Below are 23,882 nucleotides of genomic sequence, written 5' to 3' on the forward strand. Positions count from 1 at the left end.
TGGTGCTAATGTGCAGTGCTGCTCTGTGCAGGGGGCCCCACCAGACCTTGGGGGGGGGGAAGAATGGCCCTCCCTGTGGGCTGCCTGTAAGGCGGGTCTTATTAATCCCTCAGGGACTCACTCCCCTCTCGCTGAGGAGGCTGGTGACCTGCGGAGGGGCAATGAGTTCCCAGTGTCTCTGTGGGGCCTAGCTCCTCCATTTCACGCCATCATGCCTAGCGTTCCAGGCCCCCAGTTCTCTGGTGCCTCCTCTGCAAAACAGCAGCACCAGCTTCTCTCTGATCAGCTCCAGGCTGGCCTGTGCAGTGTGAGGCAGATGGCACGGGATTCCCACCCCTGCACACATAGGCAGGATACTAGAGCATTTCCTGAGTTTATCCCACATCCTCTTGCTCCTGGCCTTTGCTGGTCCCTCTCTCTGTTCTGCTCTCCCATGTCCTGATGCCCATATCTCCTCTGGGCAGGGAAGAACAAGGGCCAGGCAGCCAGCCCTGCATTGCAGTGTGGGACTGTGCTGATGTTGTAATAAACCAGTCCCCGGAGACCCCTGGGATTCTCACTATTAAAAATCCCTCTCTCTCCTTGATGCTGGAACACATCCCTGTTGCCACAGCAGCCCCTGCCCATGCTGTGGTTATGCATGCACATGCCATATCTCTGAGTCCTGCACACGGGCTGCCTCATCCCACAAGCAGCGGTTCTGGCTTGTCCTTTTGTTCATCTGAACCTCTTCAGCTAGTTTCCTCTCTCCTGGTGGCAGCCTTGAACCCATGGTTTGTGGAGCCGTATAGGCTCCTGCAGGCACTCCCCTCACACAGCTGGCTTCCTTGCCGGGGCACCTTCTCCAGTGCCAGTGGCCTGGGGCACAGACTGAATCCCTTACCTCTCCCCCTCTCCACATTCTATGCAAGTTGGGCTTCCCAAACTCTAAAGGGGGGCTTGCCAGAGCCGCAGACCCCCAAACCATTGCTAATACTACTGGTGAATGCTTAAGAGCGCTGGACCGCACTGTGGAAGGGAATAGATCTATCCCATCTATTTTTCATGGACAGCCTTTAATTCAACAGCAGAACTTCCTTCTTTAGAGACCAAGGCCTAGATTCTCACAGGTAGTTAGGTGCCTAACTCCCATTGATTCCAATGGAAGTTAGGAGCCTATATTCCTTTGAGCATCTGGGCCCAAGTCCTGTCATAAGGACCAATGTCTAAGGGTGATTGAATGGGAACTCCAGCTGTCTGAATCAAATCCTTTCTACAGTGGTGAACTGTGGTCCTGTTGTCCCAGGGAAGGAACTGGCAGAGAGAAGACAGAGAGTAGTTAGTCTGTAAGCATTTTATTTCTTATTGCACAGAAGCAATTGAAAGTGAACTTGAGTTTGTATAGTGCACTTCTTATTTCTTTGTGTGTTTCTGCAACTAGTGTCTATCCTGCTTCCCTTTAAGTCAACCACAGATAGTGCCGTCTACACAAGGAGGATTTCAATCATTTCCATTTGTAAAATGAAAAGGCATTTACAGCTCTGAGTTTCCGACCTTACTGGACTTCTCCGCAGTGTAACAGAGCTCTAACTGTTACATTCTTTATTGCATTTGTCCATCTATTGCACATATAGTAAATAAATGCACTTATTTGGAAAAGGGGCAGGGTGTTTTTATAATTCAAGTGTTTAAATGTGGCATTCTGCGTGTATCACATTCTGCTATTGAAGCTATCATAACATAACATCATTGGTGGAGGCTCGGGAACTGGGTTTTGATTTCTTTCACATAAACATATTGCTAACGTGAGCTCCAGCTCAGAGGCGGGAGGGCACCCACCATCTAAGCAAAATCTCTTCTTGTGAAAACAAAAATATAACTGACCACCTGGCAGGGAGAGCCTCCGAGTTCTCTTTGGTGGCCCATCTCCTTGCACGTCCCAGCCTCCGCTCTTCACTTCTCGCTCTTCTCGCCTTTGTCGTCGGCAGCAGCAGCTTTCTCTGTGGGTTTGCCTTCTTTTGGGTCTGTGCTGGAGGACTTCTCCACTTTCTCTGCCTTGGGCTTGGTAGCCTTTGGTATGTCTTTGGGTGCCTCTGCCTTGGGGATCTCCTTGGTGTCTTTGCTGGGTTCTGTCTTGGCAGCCTTTGACTCTTCTTTGGGTTTAGCTTCAGCTTTGGGTTTCTCCTCTTGGTCCGTTTTGGGCTCAGCCTTCTCCTTTTTAGGTTCTTCCTTCTTTTCTTCAGCCTTCGATTTCTCAGGCTCCTTCTCTGCTGGTTTGCTGGGCTCCTTGGCCTTGGCTTCCTTTTCCTGAGGTTTAGGCTCAGGCTTCTGCTTAGCAGCTTTCTCCTCCATCTTCTCTTCTTTGGGTTTTGGTGCTGGTTTGGCAGGCTCCTTCTCCTTCACCTCTTTCTCTTCAGCCTTTACAGCTTCCTTTTTCTTCTCCTCGGGGGCAGGGGGCTCAGGCTTGGCAGCTTTTTTCTTGTCATCTTCTTTGGGCTTCTCCTCCTCTTTCTTCTCTTCTACCTTAGGCTCAGGTTTGTGAGTCTCCTTGGCTGGGATTTCCTTTTTCGGCCCCTCCTCTTTCTTGCTGTCTTCCTTCTCCTCCACTTTTGGTTTGGCTGGGGCTTTCTCCTCTTTCTCTTTCGGCATCTCTTCTTTTACAGGCACCTTGGTTTCTTTTTGGGGTGATTTGACCAATTCCTTTTTGGGAGTTGCTTCTTTCTCTGGAGGCTTGGCCTCACCCTTCACAGGAGGCTTGACCTTCTCTGGAGACTTGGCTTCTGGGGACTTGGCTTCCTCTTTGGTGGGGGATGCAGGCTTCTCTGGAGATTTGGCTTCTGGGGATTTGGCTTCCTCCTTCATTGGGGACCTGGCCTTCTTTGGAGACTTTGCCTCCTCCTTTTCTGGGGACTTGGGCTTTTCTTCTTCACCTTCCACTTCTTCCTCAGGTTCTTCCTTCTCTTCCTCCTTTGCCTCAGCTTCTTCCTCACCCTCCTCTCCAGCTTCCTCTTTCTTCTCAGCCTCCTCTTCCTCCGTTACCTCTTCAGTCACCTGGATTTCTTCTGTCTGCTTCTCCACAATCACGGTTTCCTTATCAGACTTCTCCACCACTTTGACTTTCTCCTCACGTTTCACCTTCATGTGGGTGGAAATGCTGGGAGGTTTAGGGGGTGTCTCAGGGAAGGGGAAAGGTCCAAGTCCAAACCCGATGCGGCATTCCTCTCCTTCCAACAGCTTTCTGTGGAGGGTGAGAGAGACAGAGGAAGGATGTCAGAGTCCACTTTGCAGCTCTGACAATGTTACTGGTAAATCTTAATTTTGCTTTTGTGAACACTTGGGTCTGACCCAGGCCCACTGAACTCAATGGGAGTCTTTCAGTTCAGCACAATGGGTTTTGCATCAGGCCCTAAGGACTCCCTTGGGGGCCTGGTTTCTGTTTGACATTCACCCCTCCAGCTCCTTGGAGGGGGCGTATTTTGCTGTTCACAGTATTTTCCCCAGGGGGGCTGGGGAGACCAGCTTGCTGTCCATACAAACCTGCTGTAAGATTTCATCCCCTTGCCTCCATGTGCATGCTGTAGCTGGGGATAAGCCAAGGAGCCATGCACAACCTGGGGGCCTGAGCAGCTTGATGCTTAAGATATTGGTTCCCCTCCTGCCCTAGGGCAGGGCCATCTGCGTACTCAAGTCTATTCTACACTGCAGCTGGGAGGTGTAATTCCCAGTTCGGGTAGACATCATATATACTAGCTGTGCTCGTGCTAGCAAGCTAAAACAGCAGAATGGACGCAGCGGCACAGGCAGGGGCTTGAGCTAGTCGTCCAAATACAACCCCATCGGAGATCCCAGCAGCAAGCCTGTCCTGCCACCTGCACCACCATAGCCTCCCTGCTCTTTTTCGAGTGCTAGTTCAAGCAAAGCTCGCACATGTCTGTCTTCCTGAGCTGGGAGTTCCAGCTCCAGTGGAGATACTCTCCGCGAGATGAGGGTGGTGGCTTGGCAGAACTGCTCAGGAGAGGCTGTTAAATGACTTAGGGTGGCCTCTGAAAGGAACTGGGGGTGATGATACTGATTAGTGAAAAGCCCCCAGTGCTGGTGTCTATTTTGTGTGCTTAGCTTTGGATAGTTCTAGTTGCTGAGAGCTGCCTCCATGAGCTCACCTCTACCCCTGCTTGTGGCTCTGTACCTGTAAGCAGCAATTTCTATATCCAGGGCCATCTTGACATTCAGCAGGTCCTGGTACTCGCGGAGCTGGGCTGCCATCTCCCACTTGGTGTTCCTCAGCTCGTTGTCCAGCTGCTGGATGGTTTCCTGGGGCAGAAACACGGTTAGGGCTGTGGTCCAGGCTGGACTGCCCCAGTTCCTGATTTCCACTTTTCACAAGCAAAGCAGTGACTGAGCTGCCACTGTGCACCTGGGGACACCCTGGCGTCCAGTGCTCATCTCTCACTGCCTTCGATACTGCAGTGCTAGCTAGATGTGGATGAGCAATTCACTGGGCTCATTCTCGCCTAGGTAACCCCTGCACTCAGTCACCTCTTTGCTAGGTCAGAGTTATCTTCAGATTAGCCAGGGACTGTTCCCTCTAATTGTTTATATCCATGTGCAGAATGAATTGAGTTATGTGCACCAATAAGGAGATGAGGTGTGGCAGGGTGGGGCCGAAGGGTTCAAAGTGTGGGGGGGGGCTCAGGGCTGGGGCAGAGGGTTGGGGTGCCGGGGAGTGAGGACTCTGGCTGAGGGTGCGGGCTCTGGGGTGGGGCTGGGGATGAGGGGTTTGGGGTGCGGGAGGGGGCTCAGGCCTAGGCAGAGGATTGGGGTGCAGGGGGTGAGGGCTCCGGCTGGGGGTGCAGGCTCTGGGGTGGGGCCAGGGATGAGGGGTTTGGGGTTCAGGCTGCGGCAGGGAGAGAGGACTCCCCCCAGCCCTCTCTCCCTGCGGGCAGCAGCTCTGGGGGAGAGGCGCCTCTCCCTGCGGCAGCCCTGCATGCCCCAACTTGCTCCCCTCCCACCCCCTACCTCTCTCCTCTCCAGGCCTCTGTGGCTGCGTGCCTGCATGGCCCTTCGTAGCCTGCTGCACAGCCGCACAACTTAGAGAGAACTATCCACCCCGTCTCCCCCACGTGGTGAGGAGCTGCTGTATTGGATTTGGCTTGTGATAGTCTAATGAAAACATCAGGAGTCATATCCCATCCCACCAGCGAGTGGTGACTGAGTCTCCCCACCTCTCACAGAGAAGCAGTTCCCCTTTGGTGATAACTTGAGGTGCAACTATCCCCAGTAGATCACAGCATGGTCCTAAATTCCCCAAGCCACGAAAGCAAGCCGGTTCTCATTCTTAGTGAGTGCAATGGCAGGGCATATTCTAGGACACAGCTGGTGATTCAGGGCTCCTCCCTTGAGCCATTCCACCATCAGGTGCTTAAATCCTGTTAAGGAATGCAGAGGGATTGTTTGATCAGTCGCTCTGGGGGTAGATCAGACTGGTCAAAACCTAAGAGGGTCTAGAGTGTCTCTCTGAGGCAGAAGGAGGCAGAGACTGGGACAGAGAATGTTCTGCAGGGGAAATCCTAGAAACAGCCAAGCCTGGGACAAAGCTTAGGCTGAAGTTTACAGTTTGGTGGTGTTTGAAGTACCAATAAAGTCAAGTCCCAGGAAAGGGGTGGGGTTGGAGTCTACCCAGTGTGTGTGACTCTGCTCAAAGCCTGGAAGTAATTCCACCTTCCTACAGCTAGGCTGCCATGCCCTACTTCTTTAGCTGTGCCACTTCCCACCCCCTGCACTTCTGGGGAGAGGGTTATACAGGCCTTGTCTGGCATGGGACACTGGCAGCTGGGTGGTGTCCTCCGCTGCATGTTACCTGATAGGACAAGGCATTAGCATGATGACGGTCTTCTATGTCCGCTCTCTGCCTCTCTAAGGATTCCTTGGTCCCCTTGAGGGCTTCAAATTCGGTGACCTTGGACTGGAGCTGCCGGCGGTATTCTGAAATCTCCTCCTGAGCAGAGCGGATTGCATCCGTGTTCACCTTGGCAGCTTCTGACAACTTGTCCAGCCTCACTGCAGTGGTAGATGGAAAGAGAGAGCTAGAGAGAGGAAAGAAGAGAGAGAATCTCCTCCTTCATTAGATAAATCCTATGTTCTTCTACAGCACCCTTCACTGTAGTGTCAGAGTGCCAGCCATTCAGTCCCACCTCCCTCCCAGCTGAGGTTCTCAGGCGGAGGAGGTATCCTACAGAAACCTCTTGCAGCCCCATTTGCTCACATACCCAGCACTAATTTATTTTGTGCAATGCTTCTTTTCATTGCAAAGAGCTGTGTCCTCGTCCCTGAAAGACTAGGAGAAGCTAAGGCTGTCAGAAGACAGTTACCCATGATGGAAGGAAATTCTCCAATGCATAGGATGACCATACGTCCCATTTTGGCCAGGACAGTCCCTTTTTTATGCCCTGTCCCTGCTGTCCCAACATTTTTGACAAAACTGGGCATTTGTCCGGTTTGCTTTTGCCAACTGATCATCAGCTTTGTCAAAAAAGTGGGGTGGGACCACTAGCGGAGCACGGAGGAACATGCAGGGGGGCAAGTGGCAATGCCAGACCAGTGCTGGAGGGAGGGCTAGGAAGAGTAGCTCATGCCAGCCAGCCTGCCCCACATGTAGGGGAAAGAGGGGGGCCTCGGGCAGCCCCATGCTCAGGCAGGTGGCAGGGGGGTGGGTTCAGAGGGCCAGCCCCCTGTGCAGAAGGGAGGGTGGGGTCTCAGGTAGGCAGCAGGGGGCTCGGGTCAGCTCCAGGCACCAGTGAGAAGGGGGACCTCAGGCTGGCCTGCCTCCCTGCAGGCTGGAGGCAGGGAGGGCTTGGGCAGCCCGGCATGCAGGGGTGCGGCGGGGGGGGAAGGCGGCTGGGGCAGCCCCGGGGGGAGAGGGATCTCAGCCCAACCCCATGCTAGTGGGAGGCAGGGAGGGCTTGGGCCAGCCCTGCACGAAGGGAGGGCCCTCAGGCCAGCCTGGGACTGTCACCCTACCACTGCCAGCCTAACATTCAATCCACTCCTGTCTCTTGCAACATTGTCACAAACTGATTGCTTAGAAAGCTGCAAGAGCCCCACTGTCACAGAAGATGGAAGAGACCAGTCTGATCAGAAAATCCATCTCCCTGAAAGCACAAGCTATAGTCCTTCTCATGTTAAATGACTATTGTACTTGAAATTAACCAAAAGGCCATGGAGAACCTTCCTGAGAGGAATCGCAGGGCTGAAGATCTCAGAACTGGATTAGCCTTATTAATATTCTTCTTGGAAACTTTTCCATCTTACCCTGCAGCACAATTTTGCAAAACAGGTGAGGAAAGCCAGCACGAGTCATAGAATCATAGAATATCAGGGTTGGAAGGGACCTCAGGAGGTCATCTAGTCCAACCCCCTGCTCAAAGCAGGACCAATTCCCAACTAAATCATCCCAGCCAGGGCTTTGTCAAGCCGGGCCTTAAAAACCTCTAAGGAAGGAGATTCCACCACCTCCCTAGGTAACCCATTCCAGTGCTTCACCACCCTCCTAGTGAAACAGTGTTTCCTAATATCCAACCTAGACCTCTCCCACTGCAACGTGAGACCATTGCTCTTTGTTCTGTCATCTGGTACCACTGAGAACAGCCGAGCTCCATCCTCTTTGGAACCCCCTTCAGGTAGTTGAAGGCTGCTATCAAATCCCCCCTCACTCTTCTCTTCTGCAGAAGAGTCACCCTCAGCTGACGTGCAATCCCAGGCTGTCACAGAAGAAAAATGCTGCAATGACACAGCCTGCTTTCAGGGGTAGTTTTCTGCTGTTCCAGGTAGCTGGTGGGTCCTCTTCATTACAAGGATCTTCCAAGAAGGATGTTGATGGAGTGGGGCAGCAAATTCCCCAGATGCAACCCCTCCCTAATAGCATCAGGAAGTAAAGGGTTTGCACTCTGGCTGGCAGATCCGCCCCACCAGTGTGAGCTAGCAGGCTGAATAGTGGGGTAATGGGCAGCCATGACAGGGCAGCTGCGTCCGAGACTCCAGCGGCGCTGCTGCCTGGCAAAGGCTAGGAGGGCTGCAGAAGGCTCCTCCTACTCTGGGTAGGAGGGTTGGGGGAGGTCAGGTCAGTCTGTTGTAATCTCCTGGCATCCAGGAGTGGCAGGGGTCTGAAGGAAGCTGCACCCAGCCCACCTCTGGTGGGAAGAGAAGATGATCGTGATACAGGGGCTCCAGAGTGGGGTAGCAGAATCCCACACCCCCATGTACACGGCCACGCCCAGAGCTGGGAAGGGACAGCGAGGCTCGTATCCTGCCCTGGCAGCCGGCTGGAGTCACGCTAACAGGACTCTGCCATCGGCAGCGCGCTACAGGAGCAGACAGGCTGATGTGAAGGGGTCTGGGGCTCTGCTGCGGAGGGATCCCGGCAGCCATACAGCGCCGCTGGTCTGCTCGGGCAACTTTCATCCCCACCGTCCCTCGTCTGGCTTGGTCGGCTCAGACTGCAGGCCCGGGGCCGGGCGCGTGGCTGTACCGCGCTGCGCCCCGGGCTGTACGTAGCCAAGCCCCGCCTGCGCCTAGCCGGGGTTTGCACAGTGCGAGGCAGCTGCTAGGGATTGTGAGTATCTGACCCCCCAGCGCACTGCGCGGCTGGGAGCCTGGCGGGCCTGTCTCGGGAGCCCGGTGCCGGCGCTGCAACCCTCCAGAGAGAGCGAGGCGGTGCCAGGGCTGCAGGAGACGGGCCAGGAGAGTCTGGGCGATGTTCCAGCCCAGGCAGAGCTCGGACCAGATTGCGGCTAGTTCCTGGGCACCGGCACCGAGCCCAACCCAGGCTGCGGAGCCGGGTCCCGGGCAGGGGGTCCCGGGCAGGGGGCCTGCCGCTGCTCCTCTCCCGGGGCGGGCAGCGCTGCGTTACTGAGCCCGGGGGCAGCGTCAGGGCTGCCCCATCCCGCCTCAGCCGGAGCTGTCTGGCTGGCGGCGGGAAGCAGTAGCCCCAGGGCCGAGGCTCCCCAAGATGTCTGGTCTCCCTGCAGCCCAGACAGGGAGTCGGGCGCACGCCCGGGCCGGGGCACCAGGGGCCCTGGCCAGACCCGCCGCCGGCTGAGGCGCTGTCCAGGTGCTGAGGTGCTGATCCGCGCCGTGCCCGCCCAGCGGCGCTTTCCATTGACTCTCTCCAGGAAGGCTGGAGGCGCAGCTCGGATCCGCAGCCGCCAGAACTCCGGCTGCCCCAGACCCGGGGTGATCGAACCAGCGGGGCGCATCCACGCAGGCAGCCCCGGGACAGGGAGCAACCTAACGAACCAGGGACTGGCTTTGGGAGCCCCAAGGGCACAACGCCACCCGGATAGCCCTGACCCAGGGTGTACGGGGCCTTGGCACCCCGCCCGCCCCTGCCCTCCAAGGGCCGGTTCCTGCATTGCCCCCGAGCAGCGCTCCGCCCAGGGAGCGACACGAGCGCGTAAGCCCCTCTCCTCAGTGCAGAACTGACCGGGGCGTGGGGAGCACTGGGAGCTGGGCAGGTCCGCAGCTGCAGCGTCCCGGGTCCGCATGGCCAGGGCTGGGCGGCGGATTGCGCAGCTCCAGCCCAGCCCGTCCCAAGGCGCTGGGTGTGTCTTAGCCTTGCCGGGTTGCTGCTTTACGGGCATTGACTCACCCTGTAGGAGTTCGGGTTGTTCTGGCCCGATCCCCAGGTCCCTCGGCCCCCTGCAGCACCCCCCGGGAGACTACAGTGTGTGAAATGGGGGGTCCGCACACGCAGAGCTGGTCTCTGGGTAGCTGGGCCTGGGGAACAGGCCAGTGACGAGTCAAGAAGGCTCCGCAGCAAAAGGCGGCGGGGGGTGGGGGTGGAGGTGGACGGGACTAGATGGCTCCAGGACCCACCGGGGTGCGGTGCCATCGCTGACTCCTCGCCACATTTCGCAGCCCAAGCAGCCGGCTTCGCTGTTTGCAGCATCCCTGGGGGGGGGGGGGGGCCGCGGGAGGCCTCCAGCGCTTCCCCCAGCCAGGCCCCGCGGGACAAGCCGGGCAGACCAAGGAGTTCCGGGCGGCTCTGACTTTGGGCTGAGTTTGCTGCAGAACGGTCCTGACTCAGCACACACTGCGGCGCCGGCTGCTCCCACCTCGTGCACTGCCCTCCCGGCCCAGGGAGAGACACCCCCCCACACACACACACACAGGGCCTCTCCGCGCTCTGCTGCGGGGAAAGGGGCGCCCCAGTCTCCCGCAAACTATCGGGGCGAGGTTCCGCAACACCCCATCCCTGCAGAGCAATGGGGATGCCGCTCCCCACTAGCTGCCTGGTCCCCCCATTCCTCCTTCCTGGACAGCTATAGGGGTTGGAGGCACCGTAACCCCCACCCCTCCTCGCAGCGCAAAGGGGTCTCCCCAGCCTCCTCCTCCCATAACGTACCCCCTCCCCTCCCTGCAGCGCAATGGGAGTCTCCCCAGCCCCCTCCTCCCTGACGGCTATGGAGGTGGGGGATATCGTAACCCCCTCCCCTGTCCGCAGCGCAATGGGGTCTCCGCAGCCCCCTGCACTGAGGAGAGCCCCTCCCCTCACCTCGGAACCACTCCTCGGACTGCAGCGTGTTCTGCACCGCGTGCCCCTCCAGCTGGGCTCGGATCTCCTTGAGGGCCGAGGTGACGTCGGGCTTGGCGGTGTCGCGGAACTCGAGCGAGGCCTGGCTGCCCTGGATCTGCAGCAGCAGGTCGCTCACCTCCTCCTCGTGGATGCGGCGGAGGAAGAGCGCCTCGTCCTGCAGCGCCTGCGCCTTCTTCTCCAGCTCGCCCTTGGCCAGGCTCGACTCCTCCGTGTAGCGGCCCAGGGCGCGGGCGGCCGCCTCGGCCTCCTCCCGCTGCCGGGCTTCGTCGTCCAGCCGCTGCCGGAGGTGCTGGATATCCTCCTCCAGCCGCTCCAGCTCCAGCTGCAGCTGCCCCTTCTCGCTGCCCAGCCGCACCACGGCGCCCCGCATCTCGCCGATCTCCCGCTCGTAGAGTTCGCCCAGCGCCGAGCGCCCGGCCTGCTGCTGCCGCAGCGCCGCCGCCTCGCCCTCCAGCTGCCGGTTGCGCCCCTCCAGCTGCCGCACCTTGTCGATGTAGCCGGCGAAGCGCTCGTTGAGCGCCTGCAGCACCTCCTTCTCGGAGCGGCCGCGGAGCTCGCCGTTCAGCGACTCCAGGCTCTCGGCCGACGAGCCCAGCTGGCTGTAGCCGCCCGCGCCGCGCCGGAGCGGGGAGGCGGCGGTGGAGCCGCGGGACCAGGACTGCGAGTGGAAGCCGCTGGAGGCCAGCGAGCGGGAGCCGCTCCGGGCGCTCTCCTTGCGGAGCGGGCTGGCCCCGAAGAGCGCGTCCACGCTATAGCTCAGCATGGTGCGGGCGAGGCGGGCCGGGACACTGCGGCAGGCGAGGGGAGCCGCCGCTTATATAGGGCTCCGCACACGTCCCCTCCTTACAGACAGCGAGCCGGGCAGGGAGGGGGCGTCTCCTCCTCCCTCGCCCCCTCGCCGTCTGCGCCGCCCGTCGGGGGGGGGGGGCGGGGGCGCAAAGGCAAGAGCCAAGTGCCAGGTGTAGGGGGGGAGGCGAGAGCCCCAAAGGGATCCGGAGTTAGAAGAGCCCCTGACCCCGTCCCACCAGCGGGATTCCCCACCGTGCCCCCAAAGGAGCAGGCGAGCCCCAGGAGCAGAGAAGATCGGGAGTTAGGAAGACCCCCCCCGCCCACCTCCCTTTCCTCCTTGGGGAGATGGAGTGGGCAACCCCCCCGCCCCCCAAGAGCAAGGCCTCTCTCCTCTTGACCAACTAGATTCCCTTTGCGCTGGGGTGAGCGGGGCAGGGCGGGGGCTTGGAGACGCGACCGCCCAAAGGGCCCAGGTGATGGGAGGGCGGCCGGTCTCCGCTCCATCCCCGGCGCTGTGCAGGGGTCACCCCGCCGGGCTTTGCTGCCGTTGGCTAGAGGACAGGCTGGTCAATCCCCATCCCCAGCAGGGGCAGGGAGCTGAAGCTGTGCTAGGAGCTCTTCTCTGTGGCTGGCTCCCTAGCCTGCCCCGCCAGCTAAGCTCTGGCCTCCACCCCACTGGCAAACGCTTGGAAAGAAACCCAGGAGCCTCATTTTAACTTCCCCGAGCTAGAGCCTTGCGGAGGGAGAGTGGGGACAGGAGAGACACTTTCCTGACGGCGATCACTGCTGCCCAGGGCCCGTTTTCCTGTAGGCACGGGAGCAGCACAGGCTGATGACTTGCAAACTCGACTCACCCATGAGCCATCTGGAGCTGCCGCAGCCCGGCCCCGCTGGGGGAAGGAGGGGCTGCTGCAGAAACAGCAGAGAGACGCTCAGAGGACGCACCAGGTCTCGAGAATGACACAGGCATGGGCTGAACCAGTGGTTATTTCTCTCCCATTTCCCAGGTGCTGCCGGTCCGATCTGCGCAGGGAGGAGCGAGGTGTGTGCTTGCCGGCATGCCCTGGCCGGGGGGAGGGGCAGCCTCCTCAGGAGCGTTTGGGAGGGTGAAGCCCCCGGGTGGGCACCCCGAAGCGATCTCTCTCTGCATTTCTAACCCATCCACCCGCCCTAGCACCGGGCTACACATACAGACACCATCCCTCTTTCACCTGTGCTGAGAGTGGGGGTGTTGAAGCCATTGCTGTTTAAAGGGCTGTGGCCGGGTCCCTCCAGTCTTTTCCCATGCTACTCCCTAGGAGGGAGAGATCACTGCGTGGGTGGGGGAACTCTTGCATGATACTTGTGAGCTCGCACAGCCGGGCTGGGGCCACAGGGCAGCATCATTGGCACACTGGGGTAGGAGGAGCCCCGAGGAAAGCAACTGAAGGTGAGCTCGGGTGGCTCTGGGCTGGGGGGGGGGGGTTGGTTCCTTTCCCTTGTGCTGCATGGGGAGGGAGTTTCTTTAAATAAGGGGGGAGCTGGGAGTGGGATTTTACTTCTAAGAATGTCACTGCTGGAGGGGAGGGGGAGACCTCTGCCTATGGAACAGGTATACCCCTGCTAGCCACAAATGTGCCTCAACCCTGGCCCATATGGGACAAGAGTGGATCTCAGCTGGCAGAACCAGCCTCACTGCTGAGACAGCCAACAAAAGGGGACGTTGTCTACAGCTCATTTCCATCGGATGGTGGCATCTTTCAATCTCTACAAGTGCCAATCTTCCTTTACCACCTCTCTGCATTGCTCATCTGTTTGTTTTTCAGTGACCTAACGAACACTCCACTTCCACTCTCCGGAGGTAGCTGAGCTGCACTTGCTTTACTGTTCAGCATTAGCCGCATTTCACACATGGAGGAACTGAGGCACAGAAAGGTTGCAGCCAACATTTTCAAACCTGGATTGCTAAAGTTAGGTGCTACAACCTAATTTAGGTGGCTAAATAAGTGGCCTGATTTTCAGAGGCAAGGAGCAAATCGATTTGATTTCAATGGTGCTGCAGGAGAATTTGGCCCTAGGAATTTTACATTTTCCTAGCAACTCCAGTAAAATTCCTGGTATGATGTTGCCAACTTGACATTTCCTAGTCAAAAGGAGTTTGCCCATCACTTCTAAAGGCACTCTGCCTCCTCTGACACTGACCTGCAGCTCCTTGGCAAGTGAAACAGCAATTTAACAACCCATTCAACATACACAGCAAAAGTATGTAATGCCTGATCGAAGCCACAAGAGGGAGGCAGAATGAAATGACTTGGCCAAGATGCTGCAGTTAGCACCCAGACTCTTGCAGATTATTTGCAGATCAGAAATGGGCAGGCACTTGGTTTTCTCTCTCACCTGCCTGGGACACTGGTTTACTGATACAGAGAGAAGAGCACCAAATCCCAAAGTACAACTTCCCTCACAGCCAGGGGTCCAAGAGGTCTCCTCTCAAACTACTCACCTGGCTAGAACTTGCTTCATTGCTGAGAGCTGAGGAAATCACAGCATGAAGGGGTCTGGCTACTCTAGTGGGCAACTTGGCTCTGTAGCTAGTTTTCTTCCGCTTCTCCCTAAGAGTCAAGCATCTCTTCCTCGAGCAACCAGTAGCTCAGAGCAGGAGTGACCCCCGCTTACATCACCATCTGATGCTGAACTGCTGCAGCAGTCCAGGTAGACATGCCATCATCATCACCGGCTAGGCAGTAACTTCCCTTTTCTAGTCACAACTGGCTCTTAACAGAGCAAGGAGGCCACATAATGGCCTGGGAGTCAGGGGACCTGGCTTCTATTCCTGCTTCTGCCATTAACTCACACTTTGATCTTATGTGTGTCACTCCCTCTTCCTGTGCCTCAATTTCCTCATTTGTGAAATAAGAATCATCAAGTGCTTTGCGAGCAACAGGTGACAAGGGTTCTATAGGTTAACTATGTGCAATGAGCCAGCAGGGCTCACTGCCCCCTTAAAGAGCTTGCACCACGGCAAAACCAAACTACCTTTGAAAGTCAGAAGTGAAACAGATGGACAAGTCCCTGTTAGCCAGAGGCCTGGTTATGCCACCGAAGCATCCAGGCCCGCTGCTGTTGAAGTTGATGAACATTGCTCGTATGCATTCAGAGTGTCATGAGGCTTCAGGGTTTCGATGCACTGTGCAAGCAGGACCTAGCAGCCATCCCCTTGCCTAACCCTCACTCCCTGTACCCACACATCTCTGCAAGTGCTCTGCAGTGAAACAAACCAACCAGCCCCTCAGTCTCCTGGTGTCTTTTTGCCAGATGTTGGAGGCCATGTTCTGGTAGCCCCTGCCCTGATTGCCCCTCTCCTTGTCAAAGCAGCACCACCCCTCCCCCCCCCCCCGATGGCGATGCTTCCTCTGCAGTCTGTCCATGTCTTTCTGAGCATTATCTCAAAAAGTGGTTGCTTGAGAATAAGGTGGCATTTCCCCTGCCCCCACCGGGCTCCCAACCCCCTGGGCCTTGTGGAGTCGAGGCTCAAGCTCAGATCCCCTATGGCAGAAGATGGTGACACTGGTCTGCCCTAGGAATCGCCCTATGTGACAGATCCAGATCTCATGGGGAGACTGTGGTGGATCCCACACCCTTTACAATAAACTGTACCAACTTCCCCAGACACTCTCCTCTCCCGCCTTTCATCATTGGTCAGCTTAGGCTTGAAAAGACATGAATGCCCACCAAACCTCCTGGGCACTGCAAGAGTTTAAGGGTGCCCATTCACCGGTAGCATCAAAGTGGGAAGTGCTGGCCCTTTAACTGTAATACACTGAAAGCATCTTCTGCACTCCCCAGAGCCCCGGGATGCTCCTGTTTTAACACAGACCAGCTGAACATGAGCTAGCATTTTTCTTAAAGCCACAGAAACAGCCTGGTTAGACGTGGCTCACAGGCCGTCCCAGCTCGGTCTGCAGCCTAGGCGTGCATACGGGGTGTGCAGGGTGTGCCCAGGCACCCCCTAAAGTCTCAAAAAAAAGTGGCTTTGCGTTTTAATTTAATCGCATGATGCGCTCTTTTAGTTTTAAAGTATGGATTGTGATATTATGCAATAAGCGCCTAATTGCGTAATATAGATGTTGTCGAAATAATGTCATTTGTGACTGAGTATTCAATAAATGTTGGCCTTTAAAAAAAAATTCCCTGGGTGCACACCCTAATGAAATGTGCTGCGCACGCCTATGGTCTGCAGAAGTGCTGAGTAACCCCAACCCCAACAGAAGCCAACGGGAGCTGCACTTGCTCAGCACATCTGAGAGTCAGGCCTTAGCGAGAAGCTGCTGACCCCTGCCACGATCACTGGGAGCTGCTGGCGGATGCTGCTGTCTGGAATAAAGCAAAGTACCTTGGCAGCCAGGCTGGAGCCATCAGGAGACCTGAGCCTAGGGCTCAGTGTGACATCAGGGTGAGGGAGTGGGGGTGTAGCTGGAAGGTTCCTTCACCTGCAACAGTTTGGAATTAAACTGAAACCCAGTTTTACAGAAGAAATACACTGGGGAGACAATGTCAGCCAGGCTTAGAGCAATAGCTTGGGGGTCAGGACTCCTGGGTTCTATTTCTGGCTTTGGGTGGTTAGAGCAGTCAGAACTGCTGGGGTTTATTTCACTCTCTGACTCACTGTGTGAGTGTAGCTCAGTCTTATTGTGCTTCAGTTTCCCCATCTGTAAAATGCTTTGAGATCCTTGTGTGAAAGGCATTTCCCAAGTGCAAAACACTCTTCAACTGAGGGTTAGCCCCAGGACATGAGTCTCACCAGCTCTGTTTGGCCAGGGGTCTCGGCAGCCTTTGCAATAAGCTCTGAATGCTTTGCTGCAGGGCCTGAGATTTTTCTGGAAACATGGAGGGCAAAGTGGCCCCCTTTGGTAACCCTGGAGGAGTGGAAGGAGAGAGGAAGGGTTGTCTTGTCTGATCCAGTCCCACTTGGGCAGTGGGAGTGAGTGAACTCAGAGGGAAGGTGGCCCAGCCCGGCTCTGCCTCTGGAGCATGGGGTGCATGAGGGCATTCTGTCTGGAACTGCACTAGTCTTTGGCCAGGCTGAGACTGGGAAATAGCCCAGCAGATGATCTTATTTGCAAGGCATTAGGAGGGAGCAATTTGATTTCCTCTCCAAATGGAATTAGCTCTGTTAGGATGAGAGCTGAGCTCTAAGCAGCACCTGGGGGAGGTTCGCTCCCTGACTGCGTGTGGCTGAGGCTTAGTTGCTGAGGGCTAGATCCCAAGTCCAACACTGAGGTGCCAGTGAGATCCTCAAAATCCCCATTCAGCTGCTGTCTTGCTCTGCAGGGGCCTATGTTTCTGTTACGTTCAAGCAGCTCGGCCCCCCAGCTCATACCTGAGCCCTGGTGCATTCCCAAACCAGGCGTTCCCCTTCCTAGCTCACCTGCGGGGCCTGACTGAGCGGGGACATGTGCACTGAGCAGGACAATCACACACACAAGACAGGGCGGGTGGCCAGAGGAGGATTTTTGTATTATCCCCCCCACCCCTCTCTAGCCCAGTGGTCAGGGTACTCAGCTAGGCTGTGCGAGACCCAAGTTCCAGTCCCTGCTCAAATGAGTATTTAATTATTTCTACAAAGTGGAGCTGCTTCAGCAGGAGAGATTCTGCCCCCAGCACCACAGTGGAATAGCCAAGAGTCCGGTGGCTGGGGTGCTTTCCTGGCATAAGGAGAACTGGGCTCATCTCTCTGCTCCAGATCAGGAGAAGTAGGGATTGAAAACCAGGAGTGCCCTGCGGCCCTGCCCACCAGACTCTTGGCTATAATGGGGGAGGGGCTGTCTCTCTCTGGGTTTGGGTGCTAGCTCCAGGAGAGGGTTGGTCGTTGTGATCCCCAAGTGGAGGCAGGTGCTTCCCTCTGTCCTGCAGTTAGGTGCTGGACCCCCTGGGCTAGCTGAGATGGCTCCCTGCTTGGCATGTTGACTTCTGTGAATCCCTTGCTTGGGCGCGAGCTTGGGGAGCTGGGGTGCCCATCTTGGAGCTGCGGATTCCATGGGGCAGCAGGGCACCTACAAGCTAGGCATTGCAATGCCAAAGTCCCTCTGTGGAGCTAGGCCTGAATGACCAGCAGTGATGGCTGCAGGCCTAGAACAGCATGGGAAGGGGTTTCATCAGAGAGAAGAGGAGGGTCCCTGAGAGTTCACAAACCGCAGGGCCTTACTCATGCCAAGCTCCCACTGACCTCAATGGGCATTTTGCATGAATAAGCAGCGCAGGATCAGGCCCACAGAAATTACAGTTGGAAAATACCTTTTGGATTCTCTCTAGTTCATCTCCCCCCCACCTTCCCCGTCCCCACAGCAAGAGAGGAAGCAATGGCAGTTACTGGTGTCCTGTGGGGGGAGAATTGGGCTCCTGGATAGCGCCTTACAGCATATCCTCCAGTGCTTTTCTGCTCCAGTTTGCAAGTGATGGGGCTGAAACACACAGCATGTTAAGAGGCTGCATTCCCTGTCATTTGGCTGCCTCAGCCACTGTGGGGCTAGGAAGCTGGACTAGTGTGTCCTGCCTAGTGACTGGGGTGACCTTGACAGAGGGACCCAAAGAGAGAGCTGCAGAGCTGCTGTCAGATCCATTGACCAGACCTCCACCTGCTCTTGGGAGGAAGCACTGCCAGATCTCAGGAACTGGGGCTGGGCGGGGGAGAGGGGGGAGTCTCTGGGGATGGCCAGCCCTGCTGGCCTCCCATGGAGCCCTGGTGGGGTGGGAGGGGAGAGGAAAGCCTGTGATCGCAGCTGTAATTTGTGTGAGTCAGCCCTGGGATTTCTGCTGTCCCAGCTCTAGTTACTGAAAGGGGATGAGCTGTGATGGGGGACGGTGGCGGGATCGGATCCAGAAACATTATTACCCGGTGTAAGTGGATTTCCAGGAGGTGGAGACTCCATCAGTCTCATCGGGGTGAGCCCCAGAGGGAATGTGCAATGAGCAGCCCTGGCTCGTCTTACTCCAGACAAAAGGGACCAGGGCAGGAAATGGAGCCGTGGGTTGGTCTGGACTGTGTGGGGTGGGGGGGTCTGTGTGGTGTGATCCAGGGGAAGCCATGGAAGAGGTGAGGTCTGCACAGACTCTATCCCCATGCACCTGCACATCAAACTGTGGGAGGGGCTAGGTACCACACAATATTCACCGTTGCTTTTCCCATGCATATAGTGGCTCAGTGCCACAGGGATAGGCAATGGGCCTCTGATGGGGTGTACAAACCCCACCCATGTCCGGAAAGGGTTAACCAGTGGTTTGAGGCTCATGCACCATGCCCTGCTACACCTGGGTTGTCTGGGAAGCTTGAGAAGGGAGTTTAAAAGTGGGAAGCCCAACAATTGGAGGCTGTCCTGGCTGGGCCATGAGCTGCTTTAGGGTGGCAAGGAGCCTGGCTCAGTATGGGTATGACCAGGCACTTCAGACTGCGTGAGATCTTGGGTGGTGAGATGGATGCCCATGGATGGGGCTGGCATTAGGACATTTTATAGCAACTGGGGCGGGCCTGCAAGGCAGAGGTCACCACTGAGCCTGGCTGGGCTGAAGACTTGGTTGTGTTGCTATTTTATATCAGACTTCAAGTGGACTCTGAGGCCTCAGAAAGGTCGGACTCTGAAAGGAGGCCGGGCTAGAGGGTCAAAGCACTCTGACCAGAGTAGGTCAGAGAAGAGCCTGGGGAAATGGGGCAGAGGTGCTGCAATAACACTTCTGGCCATGAGGGAGTGTGCTGGGCAGCACCTTTGCAACAGGGCCCCAAACTTGCCCTGCGGGGAATCCCCTCTTGGACCAATCTCCGTTCAGTCCTTGGCCAGCCTGTAGAGACTGTGAGCAAGAAGCTCAATTAATCCAGTTGTGATGGTGTTGTTTTTGGCATGGACTGAGTGGGGCTAGACTCATGGCACAGAGCCAGAAAACAGTTGTCAAATGGTAGCAATCTTTAGTCACAACCGTCATCTCAGGATACAACTTGGGGACTTGAAATATTTCATGTGATCAGTACACTAATGCTTGAGTTCTCTTACCTGCCCTATGAAAACAAGGGTTTAATACTTAACATAAGAACGGCCGTACTGGGTCAGACCAAAGGTCCATCCATCCCAGTATCCTGTCTGCCGACATCGGCCAATGCCAGGTGCCCCAGAGGGAGTGAACCTAACAGGTAATGATCAAGTGATCTCTCTCCTGCCATCCATCTCCACTCTCTGACAAACAGAGGCTAGGGACACCATTCCTTACCCATCTTGGCTAATAGCATTAATGGACTTAACCTCCATGAATTTATCCAGTTCTCTTTTAAACCCTGTTATAGTCCTAGCCTTCACAACCTCCTCAGGCAAGGAGTTCCACAGGTTGACTGTGTGCTGTGTGAAGAAGAAGAACTTCCTTTTATTTGTTTTAAAACTGCTGCCCATTAATTTCATTTGGTGGCCCCTAGTTCTTATATTATGAGAACAAGTAAATAACTTTTTCTTATCTACTTTCTCCACATCACTCATGATTTTATATACCTCTATCATATCTCCCCTTAGTCTCCTCTTTTCCAAGCTGAAAAGTCCTAGCCTCTTTAATCTCTCCTCATATGGGACCCATTCCAAACCCCTAATCATTTTAGTTGCCCTTCTCCAAACCTTTTCTAGTGCCAGTATATCTTTTTTGAGTTGAGGAGATCACATCTGTATGCAGTATTCAAGATGTGGGCGTACCATGGATTTATATAAGGGCAATAATATATTCTCCATCTTATTCTCTATCCCCTTTTTAATGATTCCTAACATCCTGTTTGCTTTTTTGACTGCTTCTGCACACTGAGTGGACGTCTTCAGAGAACTATCCACGATGACTCCAAGATCTCTTTCCTGATTAGTTGTAGCTAAATTAGCCCCCATCATATTGTATGTATAGTTGGGGTTATTTTTCCCAATGTGCATTACTTTACATTTAGCCACATTAAATTTCCTTTGCCATTTTGTTGCCCAATCACTAAGTTTTGTGAGATCTTTTTGAAGTTCTTCACAGTCTGCTTTGGTCTTAACTATTTTGAGCAGTTTAGTATCGTCTGCAAACTGTGTCACCTCACTTTTTACCCCTTTCTCCAGATCATTTATGAATAAGTTGAATAGGATTGGTCCAAGGACTGACCCTTGGGGAACACCACTAGTTACCCCTCTCCATTCTGAAAATTTACCATTTATTCCTACCCTTTGTTCCCTCCCTGTCTTTTAACCAGTTCTCAATCCATGAAAGGATCTTCCCTCTTATCCCATGACAACTTAATTTATGTAAGAACCTTTGGTGAGGGACCTTGTCAAAGGCTTTCTGGAAATCTAAGTGCACTATGTCCACTGGATCCCCCTTGTCCACATGTTTGTTGACCCCTTCAAAGAACTCTAATAGATTAGTAAGACATGATTTCCCTTTACAGAAACCATGTTGACTTTTGCCCAACAATTTATGTTCTTCTATGTGTCTGACAATTTTATTCTTATTGTTTCAACTAATTTGCCCAGTACTGATGTTAGACTTACTGGTCTGTAATTGCCGGGATCACCTCTAGAGCCCTTTTGAAACATTGGCATTACATTAGCTATCTTCCAGTCATTGGGTACAGAAGCTGATTTAAAGGACAGGTTACAAACCATAGTTAATAGTTCCGCAATTTCACATTTGAGTTCTTTCAGAACTCTTGGGTGAATGCCATCTGGTCCCGGTGACTTGTTACTGTTAAGTTTATCAATTATTTCCAAAACCTCCTCTAGTGACACCTCAATCTGTGACAATTCCTCAGATCTGTTACCTACAAAGGACGGCTCAGGTTTGGGAATCTCCCTAACATCCTCAGCTGTGAAGACTCAAGCAAAGAATTCATTTAGTTTCTCCACAATGACTTTATCGTCTTCAAGTGCTCCTTTTGGATCTCGATCATCCAGGGGCCCCACTGGTTGTTTAACAGGCTTCCTGCTTCTGATGTACTTAAAAACCATTTTGCTATTACCTTTTGAGTTTTTGGCTAGCTGTTCTTCAAACTCCTTTTTGGCTTTTCTTATTACATTTTTACACTTAATTTGGCAGTGTTTATGCTCCTTTCTATTTACCTCACTAGGAATTGACTTCCACTTTTTAAAAGATGCCTTTTTATCTCTCATTACTTCTTTTACATGGTTGTTAAGCCACGGTGGCTCTTTTTTAGTTCTTTTACTGTGTTTCTTAATTTGGGGTATACATTTAAGTTGGGCCTCTATTATGGTGTCTTTGAAAAGTGTCCATGCAGCTTGCAGGGATTTCATTCTCATCACTGTACCTTTTAATTTCTGTTTAACTAATCCCCTCATTTTTGCATAGTTCCCCTTTCTGAAATTAAATGCCACAGTGTTGGGCTGTTGAGATATTCTTCCCACCACAAGAATGTTAAATGTTATTATATTATGGTCACTATTTCCAAGCGGTCCTATTATAGTTACCTCTTGGACAAGATCCTGCGCTCCACTCAGGACTAAATCGAGAATTGCCTCTCCCCTTGTGGGTTCCTGTACCAGCTGCTCCAAGAAGCAGTAATTTAAAGTATCAAGTATCAGAGGGGTAGCTGTGTTAGTCTGGATCTGTAAAAAGCGACAAAGAGTCCTGTGGCACCTTATAGACTAACAGACGTATTGGAGCATAAGCTTTCATGGGTGAATACCCACTTTGTCAGACAACGAAGTGGGTATTCACCCACGAAAGCTTATCCTCCAATACGTCTGTTAGTCTATGAGGTGCCACAGGACTCTTTGTCGCTTTTTAAAGTATCAAGAAATTTTGTCTCTGCATTTCATCCTGAGGTGACATGTACCCAGTCAATATGGGGATAATTGAAATCCCCCACTATTATTGAGTTCTGTATTTTGATAGCCTCTCTAATCTCCCTTAGCATTTCATAGTCGCTATCACTGTCCTGGTCAGGTGGTCGATAATAGATCCCTACTGTTATATTCTTATTAGAGCATGGAATTACTATCCATAGAGATTCTATGGAACATGTGGATTCATTTAAGATTTTTACTTCATTTGATACTGGAAACTCCTCCTGAGTTTGATTCAGGGGCTTAATCTGATTAAATGTCACTTGGCTGTCGATAAACCCTCACTGTTGAGTTGTAAGGCTCGAAGTACAGGCCCAATGGCATGGAAACCGCAGGATTGCACAGTCTTAGTGTTACCAGAAGTGGTGATACCGGGATTCTTCAAGTAGGAGCTTGTGGAATTTTTTTTGAAGGAGGATCATTAGCTTCCCTGGACTGTGCAGGGTACTGATAGGTGACGCGATGAGAATGCTGAGCCATGATACTGGTTGTGGAGGAGTGTCTGCTAACCAAATTCAGCGGTGGACTCCAAGAGCTCCTGTCATAACTATAAAGGGAAGGGTGACAGCTCTCCTGTGTACAGTGCTATGGAATCCCTCCTAGCCAGAGACTCCAAATCCTTTTACCTGTAAAGGGTTAAGAAGCTCGGGTAACCTGGCTGACACCTGACCCCAAGGACCAATAAGGGGACAAGATACTTTCAAATCTTGGGGGGGGGAAAGGCTTTTGTGTGTGTCCTTTGTTTAAGGGGTTGTTCGCTCTTGGGACTGAGAGGGACCAGACATCAATCCAGGTTCTCCCCATCTTTCTAAACAAGTCTCTCTTATTTCAAAATTGTAAGTAAAAGCCAGGCAAGGCGTCTTAGATTTACTTTGTTTTCTCAACTTGTAAATGTACCTTTTACCAGAGTGCTTATCTTGTTTGCTATACTTTGAACCTAAGACAGAGGGGATTCCTCTGAGCTCTTTAAGTTTGATTACCCTGTAAAGTTATTTTCCATACTGATTTTGCAGAGATGATTTTTACCTTTTGCTTTAATTAAAAGCCTTCTTTTTAAAAACCTGATTGATTTCTCCTTGTTTTAAGATCCAAAGGGGGTTTGGATCTGTATTCACCAGGAGTTGGTGAAAGGAAGGAGGGGGGAAGGGTCAATTTCTCCTTGTTTAAAATCCAAGGAGTTTGGATCTGTATTCACCAGGGAATTGGTGAAGGTTTCTCAAGGCTTCCCAGGGAGGGAATTCTTAAGATGGTGGCAGCGGACCAGAGCTAAGCTGGTAGATAAGCTTAGCAGTTTTCATGCAGGCCCCTACATTTGTACCCTAAAGTTCAAAGTGGGGATACAGCCTTGACATGGTGGCACAGCGGTGGGATCGTTTTAAACCCAAAAGCCAGTAAAATTTTTTTTTCCTTCTAGCTGCTTGGAAAGCAGAGCTGAAGGTAGATGCATATCTTATCTCTCCTTGCCTGAAGGCAGAGGTGTTAAGTTTTTTTAACAAGGTCCTTTGTTAAGAGAAGGGTTCAATTAATGAGCAAACGACTGGTAAAAGGAATTTACAAGCTGAATTGTTTTTTTTTTTTCTTTTTACATCCTCGTGAGTAGCTAGTTAGAAAGTCTCTGTTAACTCAGCAGCAGCCAGAGCTGAGTACATCCCAGTTTCAGTCAACTGCAGAGGGGTGTGGCCCAGCAC

The 23,882-nt window shown here is 53.7% G+C and overlaps 1 protein-coding gene across 1 annotated transcript; it reads right to left on the reverse strand.

Annotated features, from left to right (window-relative positions):
• Positions 1–1,932: 1,932 nt before the first annotated feature.
• NEFH (neurofilament heavy chain) lies at positions 1,933–11,333 on the reverse strand. Its single transcript, XM_065417947.1, has 4 exons — positions 10,529–11,333; positions 5,837–6,036; positions 4,166–4,290; positions 1,933–3,217 (listed from the first exon to the last, which is right to left on the reverse strand). The coding sequence occupies exons 1-4, from the start codon at positions 11,331–11,333 to the stop codon at positions 1,933–1,935; spliced, it is 2,415 nt and encodes an 804-aa protein (XP_065274019.1).
• Between the last annotated feature and the right edge of the window lie 12,549 nt (positions 11,334–23,882).

The sequence above is a fragment of the Emys orbicularis genome, chromosome 16 (assembly GCF_028017835.1).
Source record: "Emys orbicularis isolate rEmyOrb1 chromosome 16, rEmyOrb1.hap1, whole genome shotgun sequence".
In the NCBI taxonomy this organism is placed as follows: domain Eukaryota; kingdom Metazoa; phylum Chordata; order Testudines; family Emydidae; genus Emys; species Emys orbicularis.